The sequence below is a fragment of the Lissotriton helveticus genome, chromosome 9 (genome assembly GCF_964261635.1).
Source record: "Lissotriton helveticus chromosome 9, aLisHel1.1, whole genome shotgun sequence".
NCBI lineage: Eukaryota > Metazoa > Chordata > Amphibia > Caudata > Salamandridae > Lissotriton > Lissotriton helveticus.
This window is the reverse complement of record NC_136070.1, coordinates 1,208,734,660-1,208,760,003: the sequence shown is the minus strand read 5'-3', so window position 1 is coordinate 1,208,760,003 and position 25,344 is coordinate 1,208,734,660. Positions and strand designations below refer to the sequence as shown.

Here is a 25,344-nt window from a genome sequence, read left to right as displayed (position 1 = left end):
AAACAAAATGCAATGGCTAGAAGTCAATAGCTCCAACTAGGGTTATCTGGTCATGCTTGACCAGGGCAAATTCAAATGTATAGTCTGACTGCGATGGAGCGTGGGGCAGATACAGGAGTCATGCGGACCCGCTGACAGTATTTTGGATGCGTCGAACTTTCAGGACGATACATTAAAAAATGGAAAGGATGCACCACTGTCGAAGGCAATGCCTCAATTCTGCAGTTGGGCAATGTAGTTTATGCGTTGTTGTCAAGAGCGCTGTACGTCAATTCTGAGGTGCTTATGTTGAAACTCCTGGGCTGTAAGTGATGCGTCATGCAGGGCTGGGAATGCGTCGGAGTCAGCAGATGTTGCGGTGTCCGAGACTCATGTTGTAGCGGTGATTCTGAGGCACTGTATTAGCCAAGTCGGGGTTGCATTGTAAATTGAGGTCATTGCGTCACGCAGTCAGCAAGTGGTGTCCACTGCTTTGGTGCAGGCAGCGGCAATCGGTGATATTGCAGGACAGTGTACTGGTTCCGAACAACACTTCGGTGTCAATGCATTAGTTTCTTGGCTTGCAGCACCAAACACTCAATTCAAAGGGCCCAGGACTTGATTTGGCACCACTTGGCAGAGCAGGACTCACAGCAGAGGAGCCTAGGTGCTGGTAGCAAAATGTATGTGAAGATTTTGATATCCCTGAGACTTCAGAAACAGGCGTCAAGCCCAACAAGCCCTTGGAGAACCTTTAGAGAGTCAAGTCCAGTCCTCTCACTCCCCAGCAAGAAACAGCAGGCCAACTCAGTGAAGTAAGCAGGAAATAGGCAGCCATTCCTGGCAGCACAACAGCTCTTCTTTCTCGTAGAATGTGCTTAGTTCCAGAAGTCTTCTGAGTTTATTGTGTCAGAGGTCGAGTATTTATGCCCATTTTAGCTTTTGAAGTAGGGAGACTTAGAATAAAGGTCTTTGTAGTACCTGCCCTGCCCTTCCTAGCCCTGGCCCCAGACACACTGCAGGGGGGTATGCAACTCTTTGTGTGGGAACAGCAACAGCCCTATTCTGGTGCAAATGTCAGATACTCCCTCCCACTCTAGCTCTGGAAGACTCATCAGCCTGGTGATGAGCCATCAGGATATGCAGGGCAAACATGAGTTCCCTTTGTGTGTGACTGTCTAGAGGGAATTTATTAGACCCTACTGTCACCCAACCCAAACGGGTATTCCTGAGACAGGCAGAGACCCAGAATGGTTAAAGTAAAAAAGGACCAACTTTCTAAAATGTGGCATTTTCAGACTTGCAATTTAAAAACCAACTTCACTAAAATATGTGTTTTTAAATTGTAAGTCCAGAGACACCAAACATATTCTTTCTGTCTTTTCCCAATTGGAAGTTACACTTGTAAAGTATTACAAGGTAGCTCCAATTCTAACCTATAGTATAGATAGGCCTTGCTGTAGTGAAAAATGAATTTAGCAAGCTTTCACTACCAGGACATGTAAAACTCCAAAGTACATGTCTTATCTTTTGAATACACAGTGCCTTGCCCATGGGGCTACCTTTGGCCTACCTCAGGGGTGACATTTTATGTAATAGAAGGAAAGGTTTGGGCCGGGCAAGTAGGTAAACATGCCAGGTCAAAACAGCCATTTAAAACTGCACACAAAGGCCCTGCAGTGGCAGGCCTGAGAAATATTTTAAAGGGCTACTCATGTGGGTGGCACAATCAGTGCTGCAGGCTCACTAGTAGAATTTGATGTACAAGCCCAATGTACATATAGTACACTGTACTATGGATTTATCAGTAAATCAAATATGTCAATCATAGAGAAACTAAGGGGCATATTACCAAGGGGGCGATCGGCAATTATCGCCGATTTAGCGGCCGTTTTCGACCGCTAAGCGGCAATAATTCTATCGCCCCATTAGCAAGCTGTCGCTAACTGATGTTAGCGACAGCTTTTAGGCGATAGCGAGCGGTTCGGGGACTGCTTTGCATGTCAGCGATGTTTATCGCTAATGACATGCAAAATGGGCGTACCCAACCAGTTAGCGACTGAAAGCAGTCGCTAACGTCGCTATCGCCTATTAGCAAGGCAGGCGTAGCGTTGGAAATATTCGCGCTAAGCGCGAATATCTCCAAATACTAACACCTGCCCAGACCAGTTCTTAGCCATGTTATCCAATGGGAGCTGGATAACATGGCTAAGAGCATTTCGTCGCTAGTGCGTGAATATCGCTGTATTCTCAGCGATATTCACGCATTTCAACGCTATCGCTGGATATTTTAGCACAATGGAGAAAAACGTTTCTAATAGCATGTTTTCTCCGCGAACATATCCAGCGATAGGCAGCGATAAAAAAATCGTCGCTAAGCCTATTTAGCGATAAATATCGCTACTTGTTGGTAATATGCCCCTAAATGCTGTTACATTTTAGAAACAGAGCACATACACTTTAGTACTGCTCAGCAGGGAAAAAGTGCAGAGAGTCCTAAAGCCAGCAAAAATCTATCTATCTATTATTGCAACCTTATCTGTCTGTATGTCTGTCTATCTATTGACCTGTCTGTCTAACTACTAATCTGCCTCTCTGTCTGTCTATCTACCTGTTTGTCTGTCTATGCAATTACCTGTCAATCTGCCTGCCTATCTGTCTACCTATCAAGCAAACTTTATACTGTCTGTCTGACTGCCTGTCTGCCTGTCTCTGTCTGTCTGTCTATCTATCTATGCAACCTTCTTTATGTATGCAATCCTTTCTATTTACTTCTCTCTACGCAACCGTCTATCAACCTTCACTATTTACCTACCTTTTTGTCCTTCACTATTTATCTTTTCAACCAACTGTATTTATCTATCTTTTCAAGCCTCTCTATTTGTAATAAAGATTTACAAAAAACATTGCAAACAAGCAATGGCAAATCCAATATGTCTCATCTATGAGAGAGCTATTGCCAATGCCAATTTCTTTTAGCCAAGTTGTACAGCTGTGTGGCAGCTGTTAAGCATGGCTAAAAGGTAGTGGTGTGGCGTAGAGGAGACTGGCATATAGTGAAGTGGAGTGGTGTAGAGTAGAGTGGTGAGGAAAGGAGTGGCGTCTAGTGGAGTTAAGTTGAGTGGCATGGCGTAGAGAAGAATAGTGTACAGTACAGTGGCATAGAGTGGAGTGGCACAGAGTAGAGTAGAGAGGTGTAAAATAGAGTGGCATCAAGTAAAGTGGCATAGATTGGGGAAGCATGTAGTGGAGAGGTGAAGTGTAGACTGGGGTGACATGGAGTAGACTGGCATATAATAGAGTGGCGTGGTGTAGAGTGGCTTAGAGTAACATGGAGTGGAATGGCGTACGCTGATTTAGAGTGGAATGGAGTGGGGTAGAGTGGAGTGGGGTAGAGTAGGTTGGAGTTGTAAGGAGTGTCGTAGAGTAGAGTGCTTAATTAAACCATTTATTGTTCAGTTAAAACCTTTGCAGGAGTGCAACCAGACAGTGCAATTCCGAATCAAATTAAGTAGAGTGGCGTAGAAGAGATTGGTGTAGTGTAGACTGGCATAGAATGGAGTGGTGTACAGTTGCACTGTGTGGAGTGGAGTGCCATTGAGTGGAGTGCCATAGTCTGGAGTAGCGTGGAGTGGTGGAGAGAACAATTATGTAAATTAGATTGGTTTAGAGTGGAGTGGCATAAAGTGGTGTAGAGTAGAGTGGCATAGAGAGGCATAGAATAGAGTGGACTGGAGTAGAGTGGTGTGGAGTAGAATAGCATGGAGTAGAGTGGCATGGAGTAGAGTGGTGTAGAGTAGAATGGAGTGGTGTAGAGTGGAGTGCTGTAGAGTACAGCTGCACACAATGGGTTGGAGTCAAGTGGATTGGCGTGGAGTAGACTAGCGTAGAGTGGAGTGGTGTAGAGAGGAGTGGTGTAGATGGGTGTGGAATCTCATGGAGTAGAGTAGAGTGGCATGGAGGGGAGTAGGATAGAGGGGAGTGGAGCAGAGTGGACTTGTGTAGATTGTAATGGCATAGAGTGGAGTGGCATAGAGTGCCATACTGTGACACTGTGTAGAGATGAGTGGGGTAAAGTCGATTGGCATAGATAAGAGTGGTGTAGAATGCTGCAGAGTTGAGTAGTGTGGACTAGACTGATGTAGAGTGGAGTAGAGTCTCATAGAGTGGATACACGTAGAGTATAGTGGAGTAGAGAAGAGTGGCATAACATGAGGTGAAGTGGGGTGAAGTGACATGGAGCAGAGTGTCATGGGATAGAATGGTGCAGCGTGGAGTGGCATAGAGTAGAATGGTGTGGAGTGACATGAAGTGGCACAGAGTAAAGTGAAGTGGCATAGAGTGGAATGGCATAGAGTAGAGTGTAGTGGCAAAAAGTGGTACATAATAGAGTGGCATACAGTGCATTGATTGATATTGTTTGGAGTGGGGTGGTGTAGAGTACAGTGGCATAAATAAAGTGGAGTAGAGTGGAGTGACATAGAGTAGCATGGAGTAGAGTGGTGTATAGTGAAGTAGACCGAAGCAGATAGGTGTGGAGTGGAGTGGATTAGAGTGGGGTGGAGCGGAGTAGAGAGACATGGAGAAGAGTAGAGTGGAGTAGAGTGGCGTAGAGTGGAGTGTTACAGAGTAAAGTGTTTAGAGTGGCAAGGAATGGTGTAGAGTAGAGTGGAGTAGTGTAGAGTGGAGTGGAGTGACGCAGGGTACAGTGGCACAGTTTAGAGCAGAGTGGCATAAAGTGGCATAAAATGGCATACAGTGCCATCAAGAGGCATTGTGTGGAGTGGGGTGGTGTCAAGTGAAATGCATAGAGTGGAGTGGCATAGAGCAGAGTTCATAGAGTGGAGTGGTATAGAGGGGAGTGGCATAGAGTAGAGTGGCGTAGAGTGGTGTAGAGTGAAGTGGAGTAGATAGGCATAGAGTAGCATAGTGGAGTAGTGTAAAGTAGAGTGGCACAGAGTGGTGTAGAGTGAAGTAGGGTGAAGTAGGTAAGTGTTGAGTGAAGTAAAGTGGAGTATACTGACATAGACTTGAATACAGTGGAGTGGGGTAAAGTTGAATGGCATAGAGTAGAGTGGGGTACATTGGAGTAGAGTGGCGTGAAGTACAATGGCATGGAGTAGATTGAAGTGGCATAGAGTAGAGTGGCATAGAGTGGCATGGAGAGGCGAAGAGCAGAACTGAGTGGTGTAGAGCGGAGTGGTGAAGGATTGAGTGGCGTAGAGTGGAGTGGTGTAGAATAGAGTGGCATAGAGTAGAGTGGCATACAGTGCTGGAGAGTGGCAATATGTGGAATGGAGAGGCCTATAGTAGAGTGGCACAGAGTTTAGTGGCATGGAGTGGAGTAGAGTGGAGTAGTGCAGAGTGGAGTGGTGTAGAGTGGAGTGGAGTGCCCTGGAGTAGAGTAGAGTGGTGTAGATTAGAGTGGCGTAGAGTGGCATATAGTGGCTAGAGAACTACAGTTGTGAGTGAAAGCAACTAAAACGTCAATAGATACAGCAGAAATGATAGAAGCAACATAAATAAGCAGCTGTATGCATGTGTTCAAAGTAGGAAAGCACATTGCACGTCTAGTAATTATACTGAAATGAAACGCTTATTTCAAAAAGATGAGGAAGAATAAAGGTGACAGAAGAACACATGTACTTGGTCAATGCTCCAGGGAGAAGCTAACACAATAAAGGAAGGGAAGCGTATGGGAGCAAGGCAATTGAAAAAGTACAAATGAGAAGCACAACGTAAACAACTAATGGTATGCTGTGGGTGGGTTGTAAGTCAACTGAATTGTAAAACAATACGTCTCACAGCACAGCACATGCAATGTGTAGGCGAGTCCTAAATAGCATTAGCAAAGGGAAGAGGAACACTGTGCTTTTGGTAGATGGCTTCTTTTGTTGTTCTCTATTTCATTGAAAGAAGAATGGAGTTCAGAACTTGAAAGCACTCAACTATATTGATGCAGGACTTTAGATTTGCTGATCCTTTGGAACATATTGTTCTTCGCGTTGAGAACATCATTATACGTTCTGCTAGCGCCTAAATTAAATCACGTATTTACAAGGTTAGGTATGTGGACATATTTATTTTGAATAATAGAAAATGGGTTTTAAAAGTAAGTTTAAGTAAATTAAATATAACGACAGACAAATAATTGAACTGGTATAAAAGACAGAGCTAGAGAACAAGCAATCATACAGACATACTGAAAGAAGGACAGGCAGTGTAGCTCACCATAATAAGGTTCAAAGTTCCTTTTCAAGGTCCTAGCCTCTATGTAGCTTTCCAGGCGATACTAGCAAAAACAATGAAAAATAAGATCTATAAATAACCTCAACAACGTATATCGAAAAATAATTACATTACTAACTTGGAGAAAAATAAATGAAACAGCATGACTAAAATAATTGCGAATCAATTGTGTCTCAACCAAACAATTGAAGGACATGATTGTTGGCTTGCTGCATCAGGTAATGGTTTCAGAGATATGTCATTTTTTTTGCAAATTAGTTTTGGAACCTCACCGATTACGTAAATGCCCTGATCATGTTTAATATGCATTTTCATAAGTTACTTGATCTCGTGCTTGCTGGTAAGGGAAAATAGCTTGTATTTGCAGAGGAAGTGCAAATCCTGGATTTTCTTTCACCTCCAAACTTAAAATCGGACCCCAGGAGCTTGATTTAAAGTATGACGGGTGTGTGACCTCGGCTAAAGGTGGCAAATGGCATGCCCATCTATTTTGAATGCATAGACAGACACAAATGCTTTTTAAATAGGGTGGACAAGACATCCGTCACATTTTGGCAGATGTCAAGCATCCACCGAACTCTAAATTCACCTAAGTGTGCACATGCAAAAATAAATGCAACCAAATGTATCTTGGATTTTTTTGGAAGCATCCAGCTATGCTGTATTGCAGTGGCAGGGGTAGCTGCCTGCCAGCAGGACGCACCCACCACCCGTGACCCGGACTGTTTTTTGCACCGTACTAGTAGCAATCATAACACTACGACAGGCGTAGTGTTATGCTGCACTTTCGAAATTCACTAGGCAACAAGTGAGTGATCCCGCTGCGACTGGTACTTTTCCTGCACAAGTGAGAAAAATTTAACTCATTTATGCAGGGAATCGCCCAAAATCAAGTACCACCCATGTGTATTTTATAGTTTATTCATTCCCCGATTCCTCTGTGAGTTGAATCTGGAAGCAGTAGCTAAAAATAAAATGAAGTAAAAAAAAAAGGAAATGTAAAATATGAGTTTAAACAATTGTATCTGTTATAGATGTCTCAGATGTTAACGGTTTCCTTACATTACTTTTAATTGTTGTGTATAACTCTAATACATTTGTACATCATGTATACTCAATCTTTAAAAAACCGAAAAATATCATTAAAACACATGTAATAAATGCACCTAGATTTTTATTATTGAATTGCACGCAGTATGAGGAGCAGAAAACTGGTGGCAGATAAGCCTCTGATACTTTTTATTTTAAGAAAAAATATTTTTCAGTTTGTGTGTTTCTTCATTAAACCATTACTGGAACAACATGGTTTACTGCGCCTTGCATTTATTAGAAGGTTCCTCCCATTATGTGTTTTTACAGTCTTAACTTCCTTTCAGTCATTTAGCCAACAATCAGTTAATCAAACAACATTGTTAAAGCACGAGGGGCAGATAGGCACTCCGCATCAATAGAATAACATCAATTCTGTCTTTGCTCCATATGTGCGACATCGATCTAACACCCCCCCCCACCCCCCCCAAGATGCCATATCATTAATATTTCGTGTGACTCCTGTGCCTTAGTGTATAATTTCAACATAACCTGCTCTTCTTTTTCAAGTCACATAATTGTTTTGCAAAGCCTCATTTACAGTTTAGATCTCTCTTCCTGCCACTAGTATTGTTTAATGATAATATCAACATGTATTACAATGATGACGAAAGGGCCATTGTAGATGTGGTTGGGCCAACATTTACATAGGAATAGGCATTTCATGTTTTCATAATAATTTTAGTGCCATTCGAATCTGCATGAAACTTTCTGAGCAAAAAAGTACATCTACTTTGGGTTCTTCATGCAGATCCATCAAACAGGTGCAAAGATGAAGGCAGGGGGTCCAAAAAGTGCTATTTCCCACTTTAATTCCCAAAGGATTCTTTGGTTGTCTATACAGAAACAATGGCTGAACTGAATTATACCACATTTATAACAAACGATAGGATTTTGCTCAAGGATTATGCTTTTGTTGGTTTAGTGTGAATACATTTAGTATTTTTTGAGAAATTAGTATATAAAAATAAATCTAGAACCTTGGCCTGAAGACATTCCATTTTATTCATATTTGAACCATTAATACACTGACCCTCCATTGATTCGCAAATCCACAGAGGAAAGACAATTCCATTTCAAAACATAAAGGTACCCCATTTCAGTATAATATGAACATTTCTGCTGTAGCAGACATTACCCCACAGAGTGTGCTAAGCACCATGTTGGGAAGAATACAAAGAAACAGGGCATAAGGGGGCAGGGTGAAGCTACTCTGACCCAGGCCCTAGTGGTGCCCCTCCCCCCAATACACACTTTTGTCATAGGATTCATGGATCCTGAACCTTCCTTGGGTTCTGCCAATGACTACAAACAATATAAAAATGTAGAACTTAAAGTACTAATACAATGTTTGAGCAACAGCCACGTGTGGGGGGTTAGATGCATACACTGAGGTGGGATCAGGACACAGTCCAACAAGGCTAAAGGCTGTGCGCAATAGGGGAGTTGGCTGAATATGGTAAAACATACAGAAATTCACTAAAAAACAAAGAAAGAAGTGACATTATAGTTCTGTATAGTAAGAAGATCTTCCGAGATGTTTAAAAACAACCCAGACATTTACTGAAAAAACATAGGTTAAAGTGATGTTATAGTTAGCTTTGGTAGCAAAATCTTAGCTTACAATAACAAAATCTATAGCAATTTACTAAAGACAAGGTTGAAGTGATGTTATAGTTTGGTGCTGAAACAAGGTAAAAACTAATGTTTAAAAACTTTAAAAAACACTGAAATTCAAAAGTTATAATTTACTGAGGTAACTATAACTTGCTCCTAGGCCATAGCATTGGGGTGGGGGGCGTTTGAGGTTTTACACTCCTCCTAATAAATGTGTCATTTAATATATAGTTGGGTGCAAAATCTTTCAGTCGGTTATGGTAAGATGTCTGTTCAACACACACATTCATCTCTTTTTTGAAGGTCTTAAACATGGTTATTTTACAGAATACTATACCCCTCACAATCCACACTCTTTTCCTTTTCCACTGACCTCTAAGGCGACTCATGTGCTTCTTCCCACTTACTGATTAGTATGAAATGCCCGAGTGATTGTCGGAAAACCTGAATCTCACCCATTCCAAATCTTACATGACATCTCCCATGACATCTCAAATGACATTCTGATGGCACAGTCCTATAAAAATGGTGGACTTGCAGTAATCCAACACGCTAAACCTGTGAAAAAATTTCTATTTATCTTAATGGGATTTCCCTTTAGACACTTTACTTAATCCACAATTGTAAATGAGGAGATTGACAGGTATATATATACTATTGAAACGCATATTGAAGGCATTTACTATTGAAGCTCACATGGAAGGCATAGGGTCTTTTGTCAGGCCCAATGGGGAACACATCCATGGTCAAGTAGAATACTATTCAACAGTCTTCAATGCCTCACTGTCTTCAGAGACGGTATGGAAATAAAAATCCAAACCGTATAAACATTCTTCCTACATAGAATGTGTCTACACTACTTTAATACAACTATTTATATGGGCAAGTTCCTAGATATGCACTGGTGGATAATCTGTTCTCAACAGAAGCTTAGCCTTTCTTTGATATTTTTTGGAACAGGCTTTGGCTTTAAACCTCGACCTGCTTTCAAACATAACTCTGCAACTCACATCTGATGCTCTCAGACTATGCCTTTTTTTAACATGGAGTAATACTTGTGCCCAAAACTTTAGTGATTTATAAACTGTGCACCACACACCTTTCAACATATTGAATCACGCTTGCCTCCTGTGCTTATTCTATTTCCATGATATTTCCCCACATGTGTACACTCGATAACTCAATACTTTATATGACTATCCCATCATCAGTGGTGAAGTCTTCAGTGATGTTATCAATGATGACAGTTGAGTTATCATCACTGATATCATAATTGATGTAATGTAACATGTCATGAGTGATGTAAAAAATGAGGTGATAAGTAGTGCTTGGGAGGGGTGCAAATTATACTTAGTTTAGGAAACTAAAACTGGAGATTTTCATTTTTTTTAATTTTTAAACATTACAGCGTATCTTATTTCAACACCTCACTAAACATCACTTTAACCTTTTATTGTTTTAGTAAATTTCTAGTTTGCTTTATTGTAATCTAAGAACTTATCACCATACCTAACTATAACATCACTTTAACCTTTGTTTATTTTAGTGAATTTCTGAGGTTTTTTCCTCAATTATGGGAATATCTAATTACCATACATAACTATAAGGTCATGTTAACCTCTGTTTTTTCAGCGATGAAAAAATATATATACATATTTTTTGAAGTGTTAGTAATTATGAAAATGATTCCTGTAGTGGTTGATGATAGTTTTTCTGCGTTGCGTCCTAAAACATTTCAATATTGAATCACCCGAATCAGTAAAAAAATCAATATGCTAACCTTTTGCTCAACGCTCCATTCGTGTTGCAAAACCGAAAAAGTGATGTTTTAGCATCAGTTTCACAGCAGAAACATTTATTGCAGCATACACCGCTGTTTTAAATGCAACACCTGATGTGCTGTGATGGAAGCAATTAATGTAATTAAAGCTACACTGCCATTTGGCCCACACAAAGTTATTTCCTTTAATGTGGGTATCATGTTAGGTGCTTAACTTTTTCAGTAGCTATGCTTGCTGAAGATCCGAATATTTGCATGTTACTGATGATATTGAACCCGAATCACACACCCGATCTGATTCATCCCTATATTCAGTTAATCAGCATAGAAACCCAGAACTGAAAATGTGACATTAATAGTGAACAGCCAATTCCCCTTACTTATTTCCAAGACCCTTGTGCTGCCTGTACGTCATTTTTTCCCATGTTAAAAAAGACACACCGGCATACCTAAATCTGTTGGATAGGGTTCTGACAATTGTATACCTTTGCAGTTGACAGAATGAGTTGTAATGTCCCCAATATTCTCTCTCCACTACCAAACCCCACACATGCACACACAGGTATGCACATTTATTGTACCCGGTAAATGCAGAATGGCTGCAGGTTTTCTACCACCATGTTCAACGCAGGCGATGTCCGGTAGCAGCACTTTTTTTCTGCATACTCCACCAGAGCTTGCTTAGCAGCCTCTTCAGAAATGACTGGAGTACTAGAAATATCAAAACATATAAAACATAGAGTCTTTATTAAAGATTTGTTAGTTGTTTGAAAGATTCAGGGTATTTACCTATAATGCATCTTGGAAGAAGACTCTGATTGAAGAAGTAATGCTCCCCCCATCTCCCTTGAGATGGGATTAGGCAATCTCATAAAGTTTATTGAGTTGTCTTAGATGTTACTTTTTAAGTTTTATTGATTAAGGGCACATTGAAGCAAACATGAGGAATTTATGGGTGTCCACCAGAGCCCATGGGGGTAATTATCTTACTCTCTCCTACTATCTCTCCCACTGTGGGCAGCCATATATGAAGGTACTATCTTTAGTATCCGCTGGCATTAAAAGCACATTTTCAAAAGCAGAGACCTTATTTAGAGATTGTTATGAGAAAAAAAGCTTTCCGTAACAGCTGTTAGCACCAAACTAGTTTTAAAATAAACACACAAATTATTCAGTTCTGCCTTTCATGTTTGAACACTTTGGAGCTGATTGGAAAAAAAAGTATTTTGGATACATAAAAGAGAAACTACAGGAGTTCTCTGTTACATATTCTTACATGACTTTGTGATTTGCCCTGAAACCTTCAACTTCCTAATAGTAAAGGTGCAAAGAAGGCACAGACTTTTCTTTTTGAACCAATTCTATGGGGATGTTCCTTGAATATTCTCATTTTATTCCACGTTTAGATGTTTTGGAGCCAGTTCACAAAGGCACCAGGAGTTCACTGGTCAGTTCTTAATATGAGCCGGTGATTTCCAGTACTAAGCACCGGCACTTAATTGGTTTCCAGTGCTCGGCACCGGCACCTAATTGTCAACACCATACATAGAACAATTTACCACATGTTGGTGCTGTTCATCTAATTGAAAGATGAGCAGAACAACGGTTGTTTAGGAATACAGTATACATTAGAATTGCTAATACCTGCTTCCATAGCCATTCCCGTAGGTTTGGGGACCTGGAATAATCTGAACTGTAGCATTGACAAGCAAGATAGTAGTTGTTTTGGCAGCAAGAGATGGTTAGTAGTTGTTTTGGCAGTGATGACAAGGACGATGGGTGGTGCAAGCTGCAGTTTCCACCTGGTCAGAGCCCTGGTACTTAATATCTTACAAATTAAGCACGGACACCGGTACGTACTCTGGAGTGCTTTTGCAAACCAGCACCTGCAACTCTTATCCTCTGCTTGACCGTAGGATCCCAATTCAACTTTATCAATAGTTAAGGCTCCATTTTAAAATTCCTGGTTGTTTTTTAACATCAAATGTTTAATGTACATTTTCGGAAAGGGTTCCCCTTCTCCACGGAGGGCGCTATATAGATGAAGAACCACTAGATTGATGCCATTACATCAATATCACCACTAAATCCACTGCAACTGCATTTTTCCGGGCAAATATATATAAATTGAAGCATTTATTTACATTGAATTAAAATTAGTTTATGGCAATGTATTCCAATTACTTTGATTAACCAGAGTAAATTTCTTGATGTTTAATTAAATGTAAATTAATCAGTTTGTGGTTAAAGCTGATAATAAAAGTACATTATTTTAATTTAACTTATTGAAAAAATAATGATCGTATTGGTGGCAGGGTAACCTGTTCAAATTAATATGATTTATTTTTATTTGGTTAAAGTAAAATAATGATTTAATTATATTTAAGTTACTGAATGATTGGGATTAATTATTATATAAATTTCATTAAATTTGAATGAAATAATTAAGTTGTGGTTTGGGATTCAATATGGGATTGATTATGCTTACTTTGTATTTAATATAAATGAAACATATTTAAAAATTAAACATTATGGTTAATTATTTAGTCAATTAAATTAAAAGCTAAATCAAAAATAATTTTTTATAGTGGTCTGGGTTATGTTTGGGGATGAAAATAAATATTGGTTTTTCAAATGTGATAAATAAATGCAAGGGTTTAACTTTTAATTATTTAATTCCACATAGAGAAATACACGTTTATGTTAATGGCTGACATAATTAGGGTTCACATGAGGTTCCATTTAAATATTTTTTATTATTGCAAAATTAGATTATTTTCCTTAATTTACATTTGAAATGTTTTTTTATTCAATTTTTATGTCAGTACCCTACACCTATCATGTGATAGGTTTAGGGTACTGACTAATATTAGATATATCTCATTTAATATATTAAAATAATCCAATTGAATATCAGTTGATTAATTTAATTTATTGTACAATAATTGTGCATTAAGGTACTGGATACTTGGATTTTATAGATTCCTTCAATTTAATATAAAATAGATTAAATTAAATGAATTACATATAAACATTTAGGGGGCAGTGAGGATTGTCATTATCAGTTACAATCACTAAATTAATTAAAATGCTCATTTATTAATTAACAAGTCAATATAGAGGTCGGGGTACCTCAACAGACGTAGACATTGCAGTAATAACATATAGTCATCTTTCTTGATGACTCTGTGCTTTCTGTCTTGAAATACTAGGGCTTAGAAAGAAATGGAGATATGTTACATGGCAGACCCAGCTGATTACAATGACGCCACCTCAGACCCTCCCCGGATCTTTTTCTCTCCCCTTTTAATTTTTCTTTAAATTAACAGGTCAATCCAGCAGGTTCATTGTGTGGTCCTGGTTTTACTCCTCCATGAAGTAAAATTACTTAAGGATCATGCATGGGATTTGGGCACAAGCGCAGCCCATTTCCCACTGACTTACTTCTACTGCACAGCAGGGAGTACATCAACTCTTGGACAGCTCAGCATCAGATTCCCCTATGTACGCATTTACCACCTGCATTGAGCAGGTGCATAACAGAACCATTAAACCCCAGGCAATTTGCAGAGTTCCTTTCAGTAAAAACTAGGGGCCAGATTTATCAAGGTTTTGTGTCACCCTTGCACCACACAACGGTTAGCAAGGGTGAGGTAATCCCTAAGTTAAATGTATCAATACACTAAAGGCCACCTTGCGGGGCTCTACATGGCTTAATAAATCTAGTGTAATACAAGGCAGTGCAAATCACTGCCTTGCGTTACTCTATGGCAGGGAGGGGTTCCATGAATGGAGCTTGGGTGCTCCCATGCACCCACCCAAGATTTTTGGCGCATTCTCAGAGTTACCGTTAGTGGAAGACCTGGAAATGTGCCAAAATGCTACACCTCCCCAGGTGAGGTTTTCATATTTTTCTACATGTGCTGCATTCTGTAGGTGTCCATTCCTGTACAAAAACCATCACGCCTACAATGCAGGCACCCTTGCACCTTGACAAACGAGTGCTTGCTTTGGCACTAGGCAGCCAAAAGTGCACCAGCACTAGGAAAGGATAGGAATGCCCCATATAATGGCACATACAGCACATTCGTGTGTGTTAGTCCCAATACAGTTCCCTAGAATTGGCTGAAGGAGGCAGTAGCACTTGTGTGTGAATGTTTGCCCTACCTAAACAGAAACATGATAGAATTCAGTGGAATTGAAAAGTGTGTCATAGTTAAACCAAAAGGTTTGGAGTTTAGAAAAATCTGACTATTTCAAGTCCCAAGAAAAGAACTATAAGTACAACATGTGGTATTATTGTCCAGATTCAGGCTGATAATGTTATAATGCTTGTTATGATGCACAAATGTGGCATACAATTCTCACTTAAAGAACAGCAGCCGGTGCTTACAAAATGTGAGCTACATTAATTGAACCTATCAAAAAATGTGTATGATTACTACTTGTGCAATATTATAGCACTTGAATATCGATTTTTTTTCTACCATATCCTGTATTTATTGAACCAGTAGTCACTTTCCCCATTTCTCTCATTAACAAATCCTGTGCAATTTTGCAGTGTGTGATATGCACAAATCCACCAAAAATAATTGGCCCTTAAACCTAAAACCTTCTCTAAAAGGCATGGAAGATGTTCAAATTGAAGAAACTGCAGGAGACAAATGTGCCAGCCACTAACTGACAATAAACATGTGTCTCCTCACATGACTAAACCACTAACTCTGGACCAGATTTACAAACTTTTTGCACCGGGTTTGCATCACAAATGTGATGCAAACCTGCCATTATTTTTTCATTGCCTTTCCATGGCAAAACGGGTTTGACTGTAAGTGATGCAAAGCACTAATTTGCGTAACTCTGCTTCAAGGGGGCTTTCCATGGGTGGTACAAGGGCGTTCCTGTGCAATCACCCTTGGCTTTTGATGCAAAACCGTACTTTCCAATAATAGTAGATGAAACAGTAACACCACTTGAAATTAGGTATTAAAAAGAAGAAAGGCCTACATTTCTTTTACCTTTTTCAACTTTGCATGTCTGCTGCACTATAGAGCACACATCCAATGTGAGAAAATATTATGGCTGGGCAGAGTTTGTGGAGATCCGCTCTGTGGAACTCCGTGAAGTGACAAACGCTGCCAAGCTACGCGCAGTTCTGTGAGTGGCTGAGTGGGTTAAACGAGCGCTGTTCGCACTGATTTCTAGTGCCGGGTGTTTGTCCTGTACTGTAAAATCAGTGTGAATGGAATCTCTCACAGTGCAAGAGGGCGCTGTTTATTTTTGCCACTCAAGTGAAAGTTCTACATGAGCGGCAGCTTCCTCAGCGTGAAGGGAAAGTTTCTCAATGCTAGCTGTAGCGACCATCCACGACCAGTCGCTTTTTTTTATTTCAGTAATTTTTTATTGAAAAATTATATTTACATGGTGCAGAGGGTATACATGGGAGATAACTGAAAAAACAAGAGAAAAGCCCGGGAAAAGACGCCCCGGGGGTGGGGGGGGGATAAGCATTGGCTCGCGGCTATTTGTCCATTTTTCATTCTTGCTTCTTCTTCTCGTCAATCCTTTCGGCTTCCCCCTTCCCCCTTATAGACTGTCCGATTGTCCTTTCGCTCCCCTGGTGGCGTGGAGAGAGAGGTGTAGAGATATAGAGAGTAAAGAGAGATAAGAGGCACAGTGTGTCACAGAGTAGGTGATCCATGTGGTCTATGTAGTGCTGCCTTGTCTGGGCTCTGGGCTACCTTCCCGGTTGTCCCCCTAACGTTCAGGGTGGCTTGTGTGAGGACAGGTAGGTGTCCAGCGAGAGCCACATTTCGCTTTTCTTCCCCGAGTTCGGTAGGCTATTGGTTGTTATGGTGTCGGCACCTCGCAGGAATATGACCCAGTTGAACCAGGCTTGAAAAGTGGCTTTCGCTGTGTCTTTCCAGTTGTTCAATACCGTCTTGACCGCCGCTGTGAGCAGGAGGTCAATCAGGTCCCTGTCTTTTCCGGATGTTATGGAGGGGTCGGTGTACCCCAGTGCTAGATAGTGACCCGCTGCAATCAAACAAAACCCAATCCTAAGGAACACAAGACTGGCCCTACTAAGAATAGATAAGCTACTAGACACCAGCATCAGACACACCCAACTAGAGTCCCTCTGGCACAACCCTAGAATAAAGTACAGGAACAACACACTAGATATGCACACATGGTACTGACACGGCATAACAACAGTAGGACAGCTACAGCACAAAGGAACTCAAACACCCTTCGACACACTCAAAGAGCAATACAAGTTCGATAGCGCAGAGCTCTATAACTTCCTTAAAATAAGAGTGGCAATCGCCAAAGCAGACATAAACAAGCTCACTCCCTCAATACTGCAATACGCCAGCAGCCTAAACATAATAGGACACCAAGTGGCGCACATGTACAGAGCCCTGTGCCCCAAGACCTCTAAACTAAATAACAAAATTATAACCCATTGGGGAACAGTGGCAGGGAGGGAGCTCAGTGAGGAGGAAAGGGCCGACCTCTGGTCTTCCACATCAAGAAGGAAGGTGACAACAACACTAGATCAGACAAAATTCTGGCTGATACACAAGGCCTACTGGACCCCAGCCCGCCTAGCCTCCATGGGCATCAGAGAAAACGACTCCTGTCGGAACTGCAATAAGCAGAAAGGGGATCTAGCACACCTCCTCTTCCACTGTACCAAGGTCAGGAAATTCTGGGACTCAATAAACACTCTAATCAACGACGTCACAGGCGCCACACTAACACTTGACTTCCACTATCTAGCACGACCAGTCGCTTTGAGAAATCTCGCAGGGAATTGGTCTAGCGTTGGATTTGCCTCGCACAAATTCGCCGTTACTAATGGCGATGAGGAAAGAAACTCAGCTCCATGTGACGCCGCGAGCTCTGCAGAGCACGGAATGCGAAAAACCCTGTAAACTCTGTGAACAGAGTCGAGTTCACCGCCCAGGCTTAGAAAAAATATAATATTACTCGAAGCATTGTACTTCCAGCACAAAACCTATGCAAGATTCACACAGACGCTTTTTCACTATGGCGCAAATGTATGTGTGTGATGCTCGCAGCTTGATTCTACGCCTGCGCTGTGGAGAGAGCATTATAGTGCAATATCTCTGTAAATGTGGCACTTTCCTGCTCTCTCTTTGTGTGCAGAAGCGTTTCAGCACCTCGTCAGGTGAGGTAGGCTCTATCAAAATAACCATTCCCTTCCAACTGTTACCACAAACTTCAAGTCAGGTGTTAATCAGAACATCGCTCTGTAATATTTTTGATGGTTCAGCCTCTTGAACAAAAATGTATTATTGAGGAACCCTTTGATTTTACGGGAAATACTTAAATGTCAGTAGCATTGGCAAATATTGTTGTTAGGCAACACGTGCTTTGTGCAACAGAGTTGAGAAACGTGCACAGCAATCTGAACAGTGAAAAGGGATCAGAAAAAAACGATTTTCTAAATCTTTGGCAATATACTTAGTCAAGTTGGGGGTATGTATGTTCCGATATTCAGTTCTTTTTTCTGCTTTAAGCTCACTATTATTTCCTTCAAAAATGAGCTAACGAATACGAACATAGAAAATCATTAACTCTGCCGAGTTCTTAGGTTTCTTTTTTTAATTAAAATTGAAGAATCTTTCCAACTTCTTACCAGAAAACTGCAATAAAAAGCTCAGGAAATATGCAGAGGCCACAATACAAATGCCCTCTGTTCTGCAAGGCATGCATCAATCAGCAACCCCATGGCAAAGCCAATAGTTCTGCAATTTTATAAACGAAAATACTTCTTTATTGATGGACGAGTTTGCATGCGGTTTAATGGAGTGGTTGTGGGCAAATGTGGAAATGGACTCTGAATATGGATGAGGACCTTAACCTCTGGTCCCAACTAACATGCAATAACCTGCAGCTTTGAGCAGCACCATCTGTCAGCTTCACCTTAAAATGATGCTGCAGAAAGGTGTGTCCAATGCATGGTGATGGAAGTAAAATCAAGATGCAACACCCTTTTAATGATGAAATATTCTGATAAAAGTGTTAAATTAAACTTATTAACTTCTCTAACAGCCTTTGCTCACATCTGAAGTAAAAAAGGTCCTCCTGAGGGAGGTATGGCCTGTTTCATAAAATTGTGTGCTTCTCAGCAGTGAAAGGAAGTCCTACAAGAACCATGTAAACTGCCCGTTTTGTGGGCCGCTTGGGCCATTTTTAGGTCGAAGCCTATCAGGCAGCACAGCTGCCTGGTTTGCGTTTACCTGCCCTGCGCTGGTGGAGGAGCAAATGGCTTGTTTGTGACAAAGCCAGCTCGTCATGAGCGCAGGGCAGGTAACGCCCATGACGAGCTGGCTTTGTCATTAGCGTCGAAGTGGTTATAGACATTTTGGGTATATTCAGAAGGATTTCCCTAGGAATGCATTACACCCGTTGTTTACCATTGGCTTTGTGTTTTGTAACTCACATTTTCTGGCGTTTTATTTGCTGCCTTTATTTGTTTTAGGCTGTCCAGTGTGAGTTTGTCCCTCCCATCCAGTAAAGTCTTTGCATATTACCTCTGTTTGTATTCTTCCACGAGCACTCCTATCTGTAAACAGGTCTGTAAATATTGTTCTTATCTTATTAAACTTGTGGTGCATTCAAAGACAGAGGTCAAATGTCAGGCTCTGTCTCCGGAGGAAGCTTGGTGTTTACTTTACTTAGTCAAAAATCAAAGATGAGGGAGTGAAGAGGTAGTGCTGAGGAGCACTATGGTGGATGCACCCTCCTTCATGCAATGGTATTAGCAAACAAAAAGATCCACCTCTAGGAGGTTTGCTGTGAGCCTGTGGATAAAAGGCATACACAGTATTTGTTAAAATACCCCTCACACACCAAAAGGGCCCTTAGTGTCATGCTTCATCAGCGGGGTCTTTCCTCCCCGCTGCGGGACGGGGCGTGCTACGACTGGCGACTACGCTGGAGCACTTTTTAATTTGTAAGTGCTATGTGAGGTGTATTTGAGTGAGTGAAGTAGGGTCAGGGGTGAATGGCAAAGTGAGATTAAAAATACCTGGCCATATGAATTCAAAGATTTTTAATGGTCATAGGCTGGTACTATTAAAAGCAGTGTATCGGAGAAACAAAGCTATTAATGTGCTAGTTCTCCTGGTGATGTCAACTTGTTTAGAGGCCTTGGATGCCTTTTCGTCAGGACGGAGTTAGATCCCTCTGTCACTCACTTAGTTGCTATCAATATGTGAAAGGTGTACATACAAGTGAATTGAAATACAATACCTATGTGGTACAAATGTATGTTTAGTTATAGCCCTGTCAGTATTTCTGAATATGGGCCTGTAAAAATAAATAAAGAGGCGATAGCCCACGATTGGGTATCAAAGAAAGAAGCGGATTTCCTCATCGAGAGAAACCCCACAACATCATATTTCTTCACAATAACAAAGATTCATAAAGAGGCGGCTTATCCACCTGGCCGCCCCATCGTATCAGGCATTGGTTCTATACTCGAACCCCTCTCGAAATTTGCTGATGCCTTCTTAAGACTTATTGTGCAGGCAAGTAATACATATTTAAAAGACACTAAAGCGGTACTCCAACTTATTGAGGATCTCTCTTTTGACCCCGATAACGACCTCCTACTTGCGCGTGATGTCGAAAGCCTATATACGAGTCTACCTCATAGAAAAACACTCAATATCATTGAGGAAGTGTTGTTCTACACACCCTGGAACTACCAGACACCTAGGAATGTTGTAATGGAATGTATTAGCCTGGCATTAAAAAACAAAAATTTTCTCTATGAGGGGCTACACTATCTACAGAAACATGGGACGAGCATGGGGAGCACCTTCGCTCCCAGTCTGGCTGGTCTCTATGTACATCATTTGGAGACCACACAAATCCTCCATCAACAAAACCCCTTCCACGACAGGCTGGTCACCTGGAAACGGTACATCGATGATGTGCTTGTCATATGGAAGGGTGACATGCAATCAGTTGAGGAATTCATGATTTGGCTCAACCTACAAGACAGATTCCTGAAATTCACCCATACAGCATCAAACCAAAATGTGGTCTTTTTACACCTCAACTACTACCCGAACCAAGGTAGACTAAAGACCAATGCCCATTTTAAACCTACAGCCAAGAACTGTCTCTTATTGTATAATAGCTTGTATCCGAGACACCTGCGGGATAACCTCCCCTATGGGCAGTTCCTTCGACTCCGGAGAAACTGTTCCGATATATCTGAGTTCAAGAGACAAGCATCCGATTTGGAACAAAAATGACTTAACAGAAACTATCCTGAGAAAATTGTGAGGAAAGGTCTCAAAAGAGCAAGGAATAACAACAGGGACGCCCTTTTAGAAAAGACCTTACCTAAGGAACCAGAAACCCGCCCCATCTGTGTCACCACCTACAACACCAATTCAAACAGGATTTCCAAGATAGTGAACAAACATTGGAACATCCTCAATTGTGGCCCCCTTGATTTCCCCAAACCAATGTTTTCACATAGAAGGGGTAAAAATCTAAGAGACATATTGGTCCACACCAGACCAAAAGCTACCGCAAATCCTTGCATCACAAGAATACAATCTGTACAAGGACACCATCCATGCGGCTCATGTAGCATATGTGAATTAACTAAAAAAAGCAGAACAATAGAGTTTTCCAACGGCACAACTTGGGAACAGCGTGCTTTCACTAATTGCAACAGCAGAAACGTTATATTCTTGATCACATGCCCCTGTGCCAAGGAGTATGTTGGAATGACGTCAAGACCGATCAAAATACGTATCGGTGAACATAAGAGGAACATTTGTTGCAAAAAGAACACAACCAAAATGGCCAGCCACTACTTAACAATGGGTCATGACATTAAAGACCTTCGATGGACTATAATCGAACCCGTTTGGAATGAAAAAAAACTCCTGGTAAAAGAACAACGCTGGGTGTTCCGCTTAGGAACACATATCACAGGGTTGAATGATGAAATACCTTGGGCACAACTGGGCCAACAGTAAACTGTGTCAAACTGACTGTACCTATGGTCTCCTCCCAAAAGAAAAAAAACCCCTATTTCGCCATGAACATTATAATAACTGTAAACATTATCTTTTTAGGATTCGTTGAATATAGTATACATTATAGCATGGCTAAGAGTCACCACTCACCAAAATAACTGTTTAAGTGCATGCTACTAACTGTGTTTATTTCTAAACTGCATGTTTGGCCACCTAGTCAAGTTACCACCTAGTATGGCCGCAATAGATCACGTCTTTAAGCAACTGCACCTAATTCATCAGTCCATAATCAGTGTAAACCCTACTAACTATCGGGCCCGTGTTTATAATGAAACCACTCCAAAATGGCCGACCATCAGCACGCAGTTTTAGCCATCCAACGTCAACATGAGAGACACGGAATAGCCTGTTCGCCCGTCGGCGCACACGCACCACCCGCATTTTGCAGTAGGTTTCACATGCCCCTGTCTGTGTCCTCCCCTTGTTAGGAGATAGTATTTTTTCCATCAAACCTATGATCGGGTGTGTTAGCGTTTGGCTTGAGTCAGAGAAGCATGATGGCCACCACATTTGCCAACACGCTGCGACGCGGACAGCTCTAGTTTTCCTACCCGCACTGCCACGGTAACAAGCGGCCAGGTGAAAACCCTCATCCAATTAGGCTGTGTATAAATACGACTCCTCCCACCCTCACCCTCATACAATGGAAGCGCCCAAATTATCCACCACCTGTGGCGTCCCGCAAGGATCGTCACTATCCCCCCTCCTGTTTAACCTATATCTTAAACCTCTATTACACTCCTTAAAAAACAGGAGGGTTACGATTTATAACTATGCCGACGACCTGCAGCTAATTTTCCCTCTGGACTCAACCGACTCCGCCGTGGAATTCCAGGCCACCATGCTGCACATTCAACGGTGGATGGAGCTGAATCACTTAAAACTCAATCCCGGGAAGACCGAGCTGGTACTCCCAGGAAAAAGCTCGATCAGTTGGGCCCTCATTTCTAGCCGTCAACAATGGGATCCCCTCCTTCCCCCTCTCTTTCCGTGAAGAGCCTCGGGATCACCATTAACTCTGATCTCTCTCTGAAAAGTCAGGTGGGAGCAGTGATCTCATCTAGCTTCCTTCAGTTACGCAAAATCCGAAAAATTGCCCATTTACTCACTCACCTTGCCCTCATTCAGGTGGTTCTCGCCTTGGTCCTTTCCCGATTAGATTTCTCGAACTCTATTTATTTAGGCCTCCCCCTGTTTTTGTCTAAACGCCTGCAAATTGTGCAGAACCAAGCGGCCAGATTAATCTTTAAGAACCGAGGTAGGAGCTCGGCGAAACCATTGCTGGCCACTCTTCACTGGCTTCCCATAGCCCAGTGGGTAATATTCAAAGAAGGATGCTTGACCTTTAAGGCTCTCCACAGGAAAAGCCCCTTGTTCATCAACAGCCTAATAATCAAACATGAACCGACCCGCAATCTCCGTTCTGCTCATCAGTCCCTTCTCACTCTACCCTCCTACAAACGGAAGCGCCTGGGCGGGTGTCGATTTGCTTATCTCGCCCCAAAGGTTTGGAACTGTTTCCCCTTGTCGCTCAGGAGATGTACCAATCTCATGGAGTTCAGGGGTGCACTGAAGACCTGGCTATTCAAGCAAGCTTCGGGATAGGTTAACTGTTTTGTCACTCTTCCTCACCTCCAGCGCCATGAAACCTCTGGGTGCCCGTGCGCTTAACAAATTTAGAATAACATAACATAACATAACAGAGAGTGGAGGCGAGGACTGAACGACTTCGAGTAAGTACGGCACAGCCGCTTGAGGAGAGACCTAACGATTATCACGATTGCATTTCACCTGAAATGTACTTTAATTGCGGGAACTATGCCTCAATATATAATTTTTTATTACCTCTCTCCTAAACCAACAGATGAGAGTTTAATTTACCTCTTGACCTGGACGGCTCATGGGGCTTTGACTCCTTACTTTTCTAGTATGTATTTATTTTACAGACAATAACCACACCATAGTTTTTTAGTTCACAACAATCTACTCTGATATTCACGATATAGAGTGTGTGTTTTCTGTTTTATGTGTGCGTTATGTTATGTATTGTCTCCCCCTTTTTTCCCTAAACAGGTCACAGCACCTATGTTTAACTGTAGGAGACTTTCTCAACCAAAGTCAATATATGTCACCCTTTTTCCTTCCTTAGGTGACGTTCATGCGTCTTGGGAAGCGCACGGAAAGTAACTGTGCTCTTTATTTATTTTTACAGGCTCATTTTCAGAAATACTGACAGGGCTATAACTAAACATACATTCGTACCACATAGGTATTGTATTTCAATTCACTTGTATATACACCTTTCACATATTGATAGCAACTAACTGAGTCACAGAGGGATCTAACTCCGTCCTGACGAAGAGGCATCCAAGGCCTCGAAACATGTTGACATCACCAGGAGAACTAACACATTAATAGCTTTGTTTCTCCGATACACTGCTTTTAATAGTGCCAGTCTATGACCATTAAAATTTTTTGAATTCATAAGGCCAGGTATTTTTTTTATCTCACTTTGCCATTCCCCCCTGACCCTACTTCACTCACTCAAATACACCTCACATAGCACTTACAAATTAAAAAGTGCTCCAGCGTAGTCGGCAGTCGTAGCACGCCCCGTCCCGCAGCGGGGAGGGAAGACCCCGCTGATGAAGCATGACACCAAGGGCCCTTTTGGTGTGTGAGGGGTATTTTAACAAATACTGTGTATGCCTTTTATCCCCAGGCTCACAAAAAACCTCCTAGAGGTGGATCTTTTTGTTTCCTACTAAGTTTACTTTACTTACTCTGACTTCAAAGTGAGAGGATTTTATGTGACAATCTTGCTGGATAACGGGGTGTAGTAAAGGTTTTTTTCCTAGCACACAGCAAAATTTAAAAAAAAACAGAATATCAGAATTAGGAAAGCATAAATGAAGCACATTTTTTGTAGGCCTTTGTGGCATGTTTAATTCCACCAGCGGAATTGGAGGAATTTGCTAATTCGGCGTTACAGTTGTAATGAGGAATTAGTTCAAAATTCCGCCATTCCACCGGAGGAATTGATCTGCAGTAAACAAAGTTTCTGAAGAAGGCTGGACGAGAGAGCAGTCACTCTATCTTTAATAAAAATCTCTGCAGATTAAAGTTTAATCTGTGGTAGTTTTGAAACATAGAGGGACTCCTCCTTCTTGTGGCCCACTTTCGAAACCACAGCAGTACATACATAGCAGTACGTTTACATTCTCTGCAGTAATTACTGCAGAGTATGTAAGGTTGTCAAGGGGTATGCACTGCACTTGGCCCTTGCATAGGTTTACATACATTTCTAAAGTTTAGAAACCACTGCATATTGATTTGCAGTGTGTACCCCTCGACACACTTACATACTCTGCAATGACTGCTGCAGAGTGTATAAGGGCACTGAGGGATATGAAATGCAGTGATTTTTAAACAGGGTTCGGCAGTCCCCCAGTGTTTAAAAGCCATTGTAGATCAAACTTTAATCTGCAGTGATTTGTAAACATAGAGGAACTTCTCCCTCTTCCAGCTCAGTTT

The 25,344-nt window shown here is 41.5% G+C and overlaps 1 protein-coding gene across 1 annotated transcript in view; it reads right to left on the bottom strand.

The window, feature by feature from the left end:
* Positions 1-25,344, bottom strand: part of LOC144783441 (protein SSUH2 homolog) — a 180,287-nt gene that overhangs the window by 128,718 nt on the left and 26,225 nt on the right. The window contains exons 4-5 of the mRNA XM_078662416.1: positions 11,296-11,425; positions 6,211-6,271 (exon numbers count right to left, since the gene is read on the bottom strand). Coding sequence (XP_078518542.1) covers positions 6,211-6,271; positions 11,296-11,425 — 191 coding nt within the window. The remainder of the gene's footprint in view (positions 1-6,210; positions 6,272-11,295; positions 11,426-25,344) is intronic.